This window comes from Gopherus flavomarginatus, chromosome 18 (assembly GCF_025201925.1).
Source record: "Gopherus flavomarginatus isolate rGopFla2 chromosome 18, rGopFla2.mat.asm, whole genome shotgun sequence".
Classification (NCBI taxonomy): domain Eukaryota; kingdom Metazoa; phylum Chordata; order Testudines; family Testudinidae; genus Gopherus; species Gopherus flavomarginatus.
Genome location: NC_066634.1, coordinates 1,221,741 through 1,235,119, shown reverse-complemented (window position 1 = coordinate 1,235,119; position 13,379 = coordinate 1,221,741). Strand labels below are relative to the sequence as shown.

The following is a 13,379-nucleotide window of genomic DNA, read 5'->3' as shown; positions in this document are numbered from 1 at the left end:
AAGGGTGACGTTGCAGGGCGGGGGGATGCAGGGAAGGAGGGGCGGGCTGGGGGAGGGGGGCTAGGGAAAGGGGTGGGGCTGGAGAGGTGGGGTCAGGGGAGGGGACCCCCCCTAGCTCTGTGTCTGTCTGTCCCGGCAGGGGGATGGGCTGACCCTGGGGATCTCCAAGGAGGAGGTGCTGGTGTGGGTTGGGGAGGGGCTCTGCACCGTCAAGACCCTGACCCGCACCCATCTGTACTGCGAGCCCCCCCTGCGTCCCCCCCGGCCCCTCAACGTCTCCGCTGGCCTGCCTGAGTTCGTCGTGAGTGTGGGTCAGACTGGGGGGGCCTGGGCCCCTTTTTTGGGTGGGGGAGGGGCTGCAAGGGAAGTGTGGGGAGGGGGAGATTTATGGGGGCCTGCATCCCTTTCTCAGGTGGGGGGAGCTGCAAGGGAAGTGCGGGGAGGGGGTGATTTGGGGGGGCTGGACCCTTTTCTCAGGTGGGGGAGGGGCTGTGAGGGAAGTGTGGGGGAGGGGGCAGGAGTTGGGGGGAAGGTGGGGCCCTGGTCCTTTCCCCCCAGGTGGAGATGGGTGGTGTGGGGGAGAGTCTCTCTCTGCTCCCTGACACCCCTGTGTATGTCCCCCCCCCCCGGCCCCAGGTGCAGATGGGGAACCTGCGTCTGGAGCTGGGCCGGGTTCGCTATGACACGGAGCCAACACCCCGCTTCCCCCTCGAGGCGCAGGTTGGGCTGGGGGTGGGGGCGGCACTGCTGGCCTTCATTGTGCTGCTCCTCATCCTCATGTACAGGTGTGTGGGTGGATAACAGCCTACTGCCGCTGCCGGGGGGGTTGGTGGATAACAGCCTACTGCCACTGCCGGGGGGGGGGGCGGGTGGATAACAGCCTACTGCCGCTGCCAGGGGGGTGGGGAGTAACAGCCTACTGCCACTGCTGGGTGAGGGGGGGAACAACCTACTGCCGCTGCCGGGGGGTGTGGGGTAACAGCCTACTGCCACTGCTGGGTGAGGGGGGGAAACAGCCTACTGCTTCTGGGTAGTGGGAATGGGGTAACAGTCTATTGCTGCTGCTGGGGAATGGGGAGGGGTCAAGAAAAATCAGCTTTTTGGGCGATTCTTTCCACCCTGCCTTCCCCCCACCATGGGCAAACCGTTGTGTCCCCCGCCTCACCCACTGGAAGATAATAACCTACTAGTGCTGCTGGGGGAGGAGAATTCAGCAACTGGGGGGGTTCCTTCCACCCTGCCCCCTCCACTTGGTGAGGTACCCCCTCCCCGTATCCCTATACCACAGATATCCCTCCGCCTGCCCCCTCCCCCCCCAGCATAAGAGGATAACAACCTACTGCTCCTGCTGCTGGCTAACGGAGCCCCCCCGCAGGCGGAAGAGCAAGCAGGCCCTGCGGGATTACAAGAAGGTTCTGGTGCAGCTGGAGAACCTGGAGGTCAGCGTGGGGGACCAGTGCCGCAAAGAGTTCACCGGTACGGGGGGGCATGAGGGGACTGGCGGAGGGATATGGGGGGGAGGCGGCGGAATAGCCGTGAGGGGGAAATAGTCCCTGTGGAGTTGAAGGATATTGGGGCTGGAGACGGTGAAGGGATATCTGGGGAGGGGTATCTTGAGGGGGGGTAAAGGGAGATGTGGGGGGAATAGTCCCTGGGCAGGGAGACAGGAGGTGGTGCAGGAATATCTGGGAGGGGGAATAGTCCCTGAGGGAAGTTGACAGGAGGTGTGGGGTCAGCGGGGAAGTGGAAGGATATTGGGGGTAAGAGTCCCAGGGGGAAGTTGAAGGGGGTTGGCGGGAGTGGAGGGATATCGGGGGGGTGAGAGTCCGGGGGGAAGTTGAGGGTGGGGTGTTGGTAGGGTGGAGGGATATCAGGGGAAGAGTTCCTAAGGAAAGTTGACAAGACTTGGGGGATACTGGGGGGAAGACTCCCAGGAGGAAGTTGATGAAGGGGGGTTGGCAGGAGTGGAGGGATATCGGCGAGTGGAAATAGTCTCTGAGGGAAGTTGGCAGGGGGCGGGGGGAAGGCTGTCTGGGAGGGGAAGTAGTCCCCGGGGGACATGGGGGGCCCGGGGGAAAGGCTGTCTGGGGGGGGAAGTAGTCCCTGGGGGACATGGGGGGCCCCGGGGGGAAGGCTATCTGGGAGGGGGGGAAAGGCTGTCTGAGAGGGGAAGTAATCCCTGGGGGACATGCGGGGGCCCCGGGGGGAAGGCTGTCTGGGAGGGGAAGTAGTCCCTGGGGGACATAGGGAAGGGAGTGGAAGGATATCTGGAAGGGGAAGGGGAAGTAGTCCCCGGGGGACATGGCGGTCCCCAGGGGGAAGTCTATCTGGGAGGGGAAGTAGTCCCCGGGGGACATGGGGGGCCCGGGGGAAAGGCTGTCTGGGAGGGGAAGTAGTCCCTGGGGGACATGGGGGGCCCTGGGGGGGAGGCTATCTGGGAGGGGAAGTAGTCCCCGGGGGACATGGGGGGCCCGGGGGAAAGGCTGTCTGGGAGGGGAAGTAGTCCCTGGGGGACATGGGGGGCCCGGGGGAAAGGCTGTCTGGGAGGGGAAGTAGTCCCTGGGGGACATGGGGGGCCCCGGGGGGAAGGCTATCTGGGAGGGGGGGAAAGGCTGTCTGGGAGGGGAACTAATCCCTGGGGGACATGGGGGGCCCCGGGGGGGAGGCTATCTGGGAGGGGAAGTAGTCCTTGGGGGACATAGGGAAGGGGGGTGGAAGGATACCTGGAAGGGGAAGGGGAAGTAGTCCCCCGGGGACATGGGGGGCCCTGGGGGGAAGGCTGTCTGGGAGGGGAAGTAATCCCTGGGGGACATGCGGGGGCCCCGGGGGGAAGGCTATCTGGGAGGGGAAGTAGTCCCTGGGGGACATAGGGAAGAGGGGTGGAAGGATACCTGGAAGAGGAAGGGGAAGTAGTCCCCCGGGGACATGGGGGTCCCTGGGGGGAAGGCTGTCTGGGAGGGGAAGTAATCCCTGGGGGACATGCGGGGGCCCCGGGGGGAAGGCTATCTGGGAGGGGAAGTAGTCCCTGGGGGACATAGGGAAGGGGGGTGGAAGGATACCTGGAAGGGGAAGGGGAAGTAGTCCCCCGGGGACATGGGGGCCCCCGGGGGGAAGGCTATCTGGGAGGGGGGGAAGGCTATCTGGGAGGGGAAGTAATCCCTGGGGGACATGCGGGGGCCCCGGGGGGGAGGCTATCTGGGAGGGGAAGTAGTCCCTGGGGGACATAGGGAAGGGGGGTGGAAGGATACCTGGAAGGGGAAGGGGAAGTAGTCCCCCGGGGACATGGGGGTCCCCGGGGGGGAGGTATCTGGGAGGGGAAGTAGTCCCTGGGGGACATAGGGAAGGGGGGTGGAAGGATACCTGGAAGGGGAAGGGGAAGTAGTCCCCCAGGGACATGGGGGTCCCTGGGGGGAAGGTATCTGGGAGGGGAAGTAGTCCCTGGGGGACATAGGGAAGGGGGGTGGAAGGATACCTGGAAGGGGAGGGGGAAGTAGTCCCCCGGGGACATGGGGGGGCCCCGAGGGGGAGGCTATCTGGGAGGGGAAGTAGTCCCTGGGGGACATAGGGAAGGGGGGTGGAAGGATACCTGGAAGGGGAAGGGGAAGTAGTCCCCCGGGGACATGGGGGTCCCTGGGGGGAAGGTATCTGGGAGGGGAAGTAGTCCCTGGGGGACATAGGGAAGGGGGGTGGAAGGATACCTGGAAGGGGAAGGGGAAGTAGTCCCCCAGGGACATGGGGGTACCTGGGGGGAAGGTATCTGGGAGGGGAAGTAGTCCCTGGGGGACATAGGGAAGGGGGGTGGAAGGATATCTGGAAGGGGAGGTAGTCCCCCGGGGACATGGGGGGCCCCGGGGGAAAGGCTGTCTGGGAGGGGAAGTAGTCCCTGGGGGACATGCGGGGGCCCCGAGGGGGAGGCTATCTGGGAGGGGAAGTAGTCCCTGGGGGACATAGGGAAGGGGGGTGGAAGGATACCTGGAAGGGGAAGGGGAAGTAGTCCCCCAGGGACATGGGGGGGCCCGGGGGGGAAGGTATCTGGGAGGGGAAGTAGTCCCTGGGGGACATAGGGAAGGGGGGTGGAAGGATATCTGGAAGGGGAGGTAGTCCCCCGGGGACATGGGGGGCCCCGGGGGAAAGGCTGTCTGGGAGGGGAAGTAGTCCCTGGGGGACATGCGGGGGCCCCGAGGGGGAGGCTATCTGGGAGGGGAAGTAGTCCCTGGGGGACATAGGGAAGGGGGGTGGAAGGATACCTGGAAGGGGAAGGGGAAGTAGTCCCCCGGGGACATGGGGGTCCCTGGGGGGAAGGTATCTGGGAGGGGAAGTAGTCCCTGGGGGACATAGGGAAGGGGGGTGGAAGGATACCTGGAAGGGGAAGGGGAAGTAGTCCCCGGGGGACATGCGGGGGCCCCGGGGGGGAGGCTATCTGGGAGGGGAAGTAGTCCCTGGGGGACATAGGGAAGGGGGGTGGAAGGATACCTGGAAGGGGAAGGGGAGGTAGTCCCCCGGGGACATGGGGGTCCCTGGGGGGAGGGTATCTGGGAGGGGAAGTAGTCCCTGGGGGACATAGGGAAGGGGGGTGGAAGGATATCTGGAAGGGGAGGTAGTCCCCCGGGGACATGGGGGGCCCTGGGGGAAAGGCTGTCTGGGAGGGGAAGTAGTCCCTGGGGGACATGCGGGGGCCCCGAGGGGGAGGCTATCTGGGAGGGGAAGTAGTCCCTGGGGGACATAGGGAAGGGGGGTGGAAGGATACCTGGAAGGGGAAGGGGAAGTAGTCCCCCGGGGACATGGGGGTCCCTGGGGGGAAGGCTGTCTGGGAGGGGAAGTAATCCCTGGGGGACATGCGGGGGCCCCGGGGGGAAGGCTATCTGGGAGGGGAAGTAGTCCCTGGGGGACATAGGGAAGGGGGGTGGAAGGATACCTGGAAGGGGAAGGGGAAGTAGTCCCCCGGGGACATGGGGGCCCCCGGGGGGAAGGCTATCTGGGAGGGGGGGAAGGCTTTCTGGGAGGGGAAGTAATCCCTGGGGGACATGCGGGGGCCCCGGGGGGAGGCTATCTGGGAGGGGAAGTAGTCCCTGGGGGACATAGGGAAGGGGGGTGGAAGGATACCTGGAAAGGGAAGGGGAAGTAGTCCCCCGGGGACATGGGGGTCCCCGGGGGGAAGGTATCTGGGAGGGGAAGTAGTCCCTGGGGGACATAGGGAAGGGGGGTGGAAGGATACCTGGAAGGGGAAGGGGAAGTAGTCCCCCAGGGACATGGGGGTCCCTGGGGGGAAGGTATCTGGGAGGGGAAGTAGTCCCTGGGGGACATAGGGAAGGGGGGTGGAAGGATACCTGGAAGGGGAAGGGGAAGTAGTCCCCCAGGGACATGGGGGTCCCTGGGGGGAAGGTATCTGGGAGGGGAAGTAGTCCCTGGGGGACATAGGGAAGGGGGGTGGAAGGATACCTGGAAGGGGAGGGGGAAGTAGTCCCCCGGGGACATGGGGGGGCCCCGAGGGGGAGGCTATCTGGGAGGGGAAGTAGTCCCTGGGGGACATAGGGAAGGGGGGTGGAAGGATACCTGGAAGGGGAAGGGGAAGTAGTCCCCCGGGGACATGGGGGTCCCTGGGGGGAAGGCTGTCTGGGAGGGGAAGTAATCCCTGGGGGACATGCGGGGGCCCCCGGGGGGAAGGCTATCTGGGAGGGGAAGTAGTCCCTGGGGGACATAGGGAAGAGGGGTGGAAGGATACCTGGAAGAGGAAGGGGAAGTAGTCCCCCGGGGACATGGGGGTCCCTGGGGGGAAGGCTGTCTGGGAGGGGAAGTAATCCCTGGGGGACATGCGGGGGCCCCGGGGGGAAGGCTATCTGGGAGGGGAAGTAGTCCCTGGGGGACATAGGGAAGGGGGGTGGAAGGATACCTGGAAGGGGAAGGGGAAGTAGTCCCCCGGGGACATGGGGGCCCCCGGGGGGAAGGCTATCTGGGAGGGGGGGAAGGCTATCTGGGAGGGGAAGTAATCCCTGGGGGACATGCGGGGGCCCCGGGGGGGAGGCTATCTGGGAGGGGAAGTAGTCCCTGGGGGACATAGGGAAGGGGGGTGGAAGGATACCTGGAAGGGGAAGGGGAAGTAGTCCCCCGGGGACATGGGGGTCCCCGGGGGGGAGGTATCTGGGAGGGGAAGTAGTCCCTGGGGGACATAGGGAAGGGGGGGGAAGGATACCTGGAAGGGGAAGGGGAAGTAGTCCCCCAGGGACATGGGGGTCCCTGGGGGGAAGGTATCTGGGAGGGGAAGTAGTCCCTGGGGGACATAGGGAAGGGGGGTGGAAGGATACCTGGAAGGGGAAGGGGAAGTAGTCCCCCAGGGACATGGGGGTCCCTGGGGGGAAGGTATCTGGGAGGGGAAGTAGTCCCTGGGGGACATAGGGAAGGGGGGTGGAAGGATACCTGGAAGGGGAGGGGGAAGTAGTCCCCCGGGGACATGGGGGGGCCCCGAGGGGGAGGCTATCTGGGAGGGGAAGTAGTCCCTGGGGGACATAGGGAAGGGGGGTGGAAGGATACCTGGAAGGGGAAGGGGAAGTAGTCCCCCGGGGACATGGGGGTCCCTGGGGGGAAGGTATCTGGGAGGGGAAGTAGTCCCTGGGGGACATAGGGAAGGGGGGTGGAAGGATACCTGGAAGGGGAAGGGGAAGTAGTCCCCAGGGACATGGGGGTCCCTGGGGGGAAGGTATCTGGGAGGGGAAGTAGTCCCTGGGGGACATAGGGAAGGGGGGTGGAAGGATATCTGGAAGGGGAGGTAGTCCCCCGGGGACATGGGGGGCCCCGGGGGAAAGGCTGTCTGGGAGGGGAAGTAGTCCCTGGGGGACATGCGGGGGCCCCGAGGGGGAGGCTATCTGGGAGGGGAAGTAGTCCCTGGGGGACATAGGGAAGGGGGGTGGAAGGATACCTGGAAGGGGAAGGGGAAGTAGTCCCCCGGGGACATGGGGGTCCCTGGGGGGAAGGTATCTGGGAGGGGAAGTAGTCCCTGGGGGGACATAGGGAAGGGGGGTGGAAGGATACCTGGAAGGGGAAGGGGAAGTAGTCCCCCAGGGACATGGGGGTCCCTGGGGGGAAGGTATCTGGGAGGGGAAGTAGTCCCTGGGGGACATAGGGAAGGGGGGTGGAAGGATATCTGGAAGGGGAGGTAGTCCCCCGGGGACATGGGGGACCCGGGGGAAAGGCTGTCTGAGAGGGGAAGTAGTCCCTGGGGGACATGCGGGGGGCCCCGAGGGGGAGGCTATCTGGGAGGGGAAGTAGTCCCTGGGGGACATAGGGAAGGGGGGTGGAAGGATACCTGGAAGGGGAAGGGGAAGTAGTCCCCCGGGGACATGGGGGTCCCTGGGGGGAAGGTATCTGGGAGGGGAAGTAGTCCCTGGGGGACATAGGGAAGGGGGGTGGAAGGATACCTGGAAGGGGAAGGGGAAGTAGTCCCCCGGGGACATGGGGGTCCCTGGGGGGAAGGTATCTGGGAGGGGAAGTAGTCCCTGGGGGACATAGGGAAGGGGGGTGGAAGGATACCTGGAAGGGGAAGGGGAAGTAGTCCCCGGGGGACATGCGGGGGCCCCGGGGGGGAGGCTATCTGGGAGGGGAAGTAGTCCCTGGGGGACATAGGGAAGGGGGGTGGAAGGATACCTGGAAGGGGAAGGGGAGGTAGTCCCCCGGGGACATGGGGGTCCCTGGGGGGAAGGTATCTGGGAGGGGAAGTAGTCCCTGGGGGACATAGGGAAGGGGGGTGGAAGGATATCTGGAAGGGGAGGTAGTCCCCCGGGGACATGGGGGGCCCCGGGGGAAAGGCTGTCTGGGAGGGGAAGTAGTCCCTGGGGGACATGCGGGGGCCCCGAGGGGGAGGCTATCTGGGAGGGGAAGTAGTCCCTGGGGGACATAGGGAAGGGGGGTGGAAGGATACCTGGAAGGGGAAGGGGAAGTAGTCCCCCGGGGACATGGGGGTCCCTGGGGGGAAGGCTGTCTGGGAGGGGAAGTAATCCCTGGGGGACATGCGGGGGCCCCGGGGGGAAGGCTATCTGGGAGGGGAAGTAGTCCCTGGGGGACATAGGGAAGGGGGGTGGAAGGATACCTGGAAGGGGAAGGGGAAGTAGTCCCCCGGGGACATGGGGGCCCCCGGGGGGAAGGCTGTCTGGGAGGGGGGGAAGGCTATCTGGGAGGGGAAGTAATCCCTGGGGGACATGCGGGGGCCCCGGGGGGGAGGCTATCTGGGAGGGGAAGTAGTCCCTGGGGGACATAGGGAAGGGGGGTGGAAGGATACCTGGAAAGGGAAGGGGAAGTAGTCCCCCGGGGACATGGGGGTCCCCGGGGGGAAGGTATCTGGGAGGGGAAGTAGTCCCTGGGGGACATAGGGAAGGGGGGTGGAAGGATACCTGGAAGGGGAAGGGGAAGTAGTCCCCCAGGGACATGGGGGTCCCTGGGGGGAAGGTATCTGGGAGGGGAAGTAGTCCCTGGGGGACATAGGGAAGGGGGGTGGAAGGATACCTGGAAGGGGAAGGGGAAGTAGTCCCCCAGGGACATGGGGGTCCCTGGGGGGAAGGTATCTGGGAGGGGAAGTAGTCCCTGGGGGACATAGGGAAGGGGGGTGGAAGGATACCTGGAAGGGGAGGGGGAAGTAGTCCCCCGGGGACATGGGGGGGCCCCGAGGGGGAGGCTATCTGGGAGGGGAAGTAGTCCCTGGGGGACATAGGGACGGGGGGTGGAAGGATACCTGGAAGGGGAAGGGGAAGTAGTCCCCCGGGGACATGGGGGTCCCTGGGGGGAAGGTATCTGGGAGGGGAAGTAGTCCCTGGGGGACATAGGGAAGGGGGGTGGAAGGATACCTGGAAGGGGAAGGGGAAGTAGTCCCCCAGGGACATGGGGGTCCCTGGGGGGAAGGTATCTGGGAGGGGAAGTAGTCCCTGGGGGACATAGGGAAGGGGGGTGGAAGGATATCTGGAAGGGGAGGTAGTCCCCCGGGGACATGGGGGGCCCCGGGGGAAAGGCTGTCTGGGAGGGGAAGTAGTCCCTGGGGGACATGCGGGGGCCCCGAGGGGGAGGCTATCTGGGAGGGGAAGTAGTCCCTGGGGGACATAGGGAAGGGGGGTGGAAGGATACCTGGAAGGGGAAGGGGAAGTAGTCCCCCAGGGACATGGGGGTCCCTGGGGGGAAGGTATCTGGGAGGGGAAGTAGTCCCTGGGGGACATAGGGAAGGGGGGTGGAAGGATATCTGGAAGGGGAGGTAGTCCCCCGGGGACATGGGGGGCCCCGGGGGAAAGGCTGTCTGGGAGGGGAAGTAGTCCCTGGGGGACATGCGGGGGCCCCGAGGGGGAGGCTATCTGGGAGGGGAAGTAGTCCCTGGGGGACATAGGGAAGGGGGGTGGAAGGATACCTGGAAGGGGAAGGGGAAGTAGTCCCCCGGGGACATGGGGGTCCCTGGGGGGAAGGTATCTGGGAGGGGAAGTAGTCCCTGGGGGACATAGGGAAGGGGGGTGGAAGGATACCTGGAAGGGGAAGGGGAAGTAGTCCCCGGGGGACATGCGGGGGGCCCCGGGGGGGAGGCTATCTGGGAGGGGAAGTAGTCCCTGGGGGACATAGGGAAGGGGGGTGGAAGGATACCTGGAAGGGGAAGGGGAGGTAGTCCCCCGGGGACATGGGGGGTCCCTGGGGGTAAGGTATCTGGGAGGGGAAGTAGTCCCTGGGGGACATAGGGAAGGGGGGTGGAAGGATATCTGGAAGGGGAGGTAGTCCCCCGGGGACATGGGGGGCCCCGGGGGAAAGGCTGTCTGGGAGGGGAAGTAGTCCCTGGGGGACATGCGGGGGCCCCGAGGGGGAGGCTATCTGGGAGGGGAATTAGTCCCTGGGGGACATAGGGAAGGGGGGTGGAAGGATACCTGGAAGGGGAAGGGGAAGTAGTCCCCCGGGGACATGGGGGTCCCTGGGGGGAAGGCTGTCTGGGAGGGGAAGTAATCCCTGGGGGACATGCGGGGGCCCCGGGGGGAAGGCTATCTGGGAGGGGAAGTAGTCCCTGGGGGACATAGGGAAGGGGGGTGGAAGGATACCTGGAAGGGGAAGGGGAAGTAGTCCCCCGGGGACATGGGGGTCCCTGGGGGGAAGGTATCTGGGAGGGGAAGTAGTCCCTGGGGGACATAGGGAAGGGGGGTGGAAGGATACCTGGAAGGGGAAGGGGAAGTAGTCCCCCAGGGACATGGGGGTCCCTGGGGGGAAGGTATCTGGGAGGGGAAGTAGTCCCTGGGGGACATAGGGAAGGGGGGTGGAAGGATATCTGGAAGGGGAGGTAGTCCCCCAGGGACATGGGGGGCCCCGGGGGAAAGGCTGTCTGGGAGGGGAAGTAGTCCCTGGGGGACATGCGGGGGCCCCGAGGGGGAGGCTATCTGGGAGGGGAAGTAGTCCCTGGGGGACATAGGGAAGGGGGGTGGAAGGATACCTGGAAGGGGAAGGGGAAGTAGTCCCCCAGGGACATGGGGGTCCCTGGGGGGAAGGTATCTGGGAGGGGAAGTAGTCCCTGGGGGACATAGGGAAGGGGGGTGGAAGGATATCTGGAAGGGGAGGTAGTCCCCCGGGGACATGGGGGACCCGGGGGAAAGGCTGTCTGAGAGGGGAAGTAGTCCCTGGGGGACATGCGGGGGCCCCGAGGGGGAGGCTATCTGGGAGGGGAAGTAGTCCCTGGGGGACATAGGGAAGGGGGGTGGAAGGATACCTGGAAGGGGAAGGGGAAGTAGTCCCCCGGGACATGGGGGTCCCTGGGGGGAAGGTATCTGGGAGGGGAAGTAGTCCCTGGGGGACATAGGGAAGGGGGGTGGAAGGATACCTGGAAGGGGAAGGGGAAGTAGTCCCCCGGGGACATGGGGGTCCCTGGGGGGAAGGTATCTGGGAGGGGAAGTAGTCCCTGGGGGACATAGGGAAGGGGGGTGGAAGGATACCTGGAAGGGGAAGGGGAAGTAGTCCCCGGGGGACATGCGGGGGCCCCGGGGGGGAGGCTATCTGGGAGGGGAAGTAGTCCCTGGGGGACATAGGGAAGGGGGGTGGAAGGATACCTGGAAGGGGAAGGGGAGGTAGTCCCCCGGGGACATGGGGGTCCCTGGGGGGAAGGTATCTGGGAGGGGAAGTAGTCCCTGGGGGACATAGGGAAGGGGGGTGGAAGGATATCTGGAAGGGGAGGTAGTCCCCCGGGGACATGGGGGGCCCCGGGGGAAAGGCTGTCTGGGAGGGGAAGTAGTCCCTGGGGGACATGCGGGGGCCCCGAGGGGGAGGCTATCTGGGAGGGGAAGTAGTCCCTGGGGGACTTAGGGAAGGGGGGTGGAAGGATACCTGGAAGGGGAAGGGGAGGTAGTCCCCCGGGGACATGGGGGTCCCTGGGGGGAAGGTATCTGGGAGGGGAAGTAGTCCCTGGGGGACATAGGGAAGGGGGGGTGGAAGGATACCTGGAAGGGGAAGGGGAAGTAGTCCCCCGGGGACATGGGGGGTCCCTGGGGGGAAGGTATCTGGGAGGGGAAGTAGTCCCTGGGGGACATAGGGAAGGGGGGTGGAAGGATACCTGGAAGGGGAAGGGGAGGTAGTCCCCCGGGGGACCTGGGGGGTCCCTGGGGGGAAGGTATCTGGGAGGGGGAAGTAGTCCCTGGGGGACATAGGGAAGGGGGGGTGGAAGGATACCTGGAAGGGGAAGGGGAAGTAGTCCCCCGGGGACATGGGGGTCCCTGGGGGGAAGGTATCTGGGAGGGGAAGTAGTCCCTGGGGGACATAGGGAAGGGGGGTGGAAGGATACCTGGAAGAGGAAGGGGAAGTAGTCCCCCGGGGACATGGGGGTCCCTGGGGGGAAGGTATCTGGGAGGGGAAGTAGTCCCTGGGGGACATAGGGAAGGGGGGTGGAAGGATACCTGGAAGGGAAGGGGAAGTAGTCCCCCGGGGACATGGGGGTCCCTGGGGGGAAGGTATCTGGGAGGGGAAGTAGTCCCTGGGGGACATAGGGAAGGGGGGTGGAAGGATACCTGGAAGGGGAAGGGGAAGTAGTCCCCCGGGGACATGGGGGGCCCCGGGGGGAAGGTGTCTGGGAGGGGAAGTAGTCCCTGGGGGACATAGGGAAGGGGGGTGGAAGGATACCTGGAAGGGGAAGTAGTCCCCCGGAGACATGGGGGGCCCCGGGGGGAAGGTGTCTGGGAGGGGAAGTAGTCCCTGGGGGACATAGGGAAGGGGGGTGGAAGGATACCTGGAAGGGGAAGGGGAAGTAGTCCCCCGGGGACATGGGGGTCCCTGGGGGGAAGGTATCTGGGAGGGGAAGTAGTCCCTGGGGGACATAGGGAAGGGGGGTGGAAGGATACCTGGAAGGGGAAGGGGAGGTAGTCCCCCGGGGACATGGGGGTCCCTGGGGGGAAGGTATCTGGGAGGGGAAGTAGTCCCTGGGGGACATAGGGAAGGGGGGTGGAAGGATACCTGGAAGGGGAAGGGGAGGTAGTCCCCCGGGGACATGGGGGTCCCTGGGGGGAAGGTATCTGGGAGGGGAAGTAGTCCCTGGGGGACATAGGGAAGGGGGGTGGAAGGATACCTGGAAGGGGAAGGGGAAGTAGTCCCCCGGGGACATGGGGGTCCCTGGGGGGAAGGTATCTGGGAGGGGAAGTAGTCCCTGGGGGACATAGGGAAGGGGGGTGGAAGGATACCTGGAAGGGGAAGGGGAAGTAGTCCCCCAGGGACATGGGGGTCCCTGGGGGGAAGGTATCTGGGAGGGGAAGTAGTCCCTGGGGGACATAGGGAAGGGGGGTGGAAGGATATCTGGAAGGGGAGGTAGTCCCCCGGGGACATGGGGGGCCCCGGGGGAAAGGCTGTCTGGGAGGGGAAGTAGTCCCTGGGGGACATGCGGGGGCCCCGAGGGGGAGGCTATCTGGGAGGGGAAGTAGTCCCTGGGGGACATAGGGAAGGGGGGTGGAAGGATATCTGGAAGGGGAAGTAGTCCCCGGGGGACATGCGGGGGTCCCTGGGGGGAAGGTATCTGGGAGGGGAAGTAGTCCCTGGGGGACATAGGGAAGGGGGGTGGAAGGATACCTGGAAGGGGAAGGGGAAGTAGTCCCCCGGGGACATGGGGGTCCCTGGGGGGAAGGTATCTGGGAGGGGAAGTAGTCCCTGGGGGACATAGGGAAGGGGGGTGGAAGGACACCTGGAAGGGGAAGGGGAAGTAGTCCCCGGGGGACATGCGGGGGCCCCGGGGGGGAGGCTATCTGGGAGGGGAAGTAGTCCCTGGGGGACATAGGGAAGGGGGGTGGAAGGATACCTGGAAGGGGAAGGGGAGGTAGTCCCCCGGGGACATGGGGGTCCCTGGGGGGAAGGTATCTGGGAGGGGAAGTAGTCCCTGGGGGACATAGGGAAGGGGGGTGGAAGGA

The 13,379-nt window shown here is 65.6% G+C and overlaps 1 protein-coding gene across 6 annotated transcripts in view; it reads left to right on the top strand.

Moving 5' to 3' along the window:
* The window catches only part of PLXNB3 (plexin B3), a 56,800-nt gene that overhangs the window by 19,973 nt on the left and 23,448 nt on the right, over positions 1-13,379 (top strand). For all 6 annotated transcript variants that reach the window (XM_050927178.1, XM_050927181.1, XM_050927180.1 and 3 more), the window contains 3 exons: positions 140-301; positions 637-785; positions 1,376-1,476. In XM_050927178.1, the coding sequence (XP_050783135.1) occupies positions 140-301; positions 637-785; positions 1,376-1,476 (412 nt within the window). The remainder of the gene's footprint in view (positions 1-139; positions 302-636; positions 786-1,375; positions 1,477-13,379) is intronic.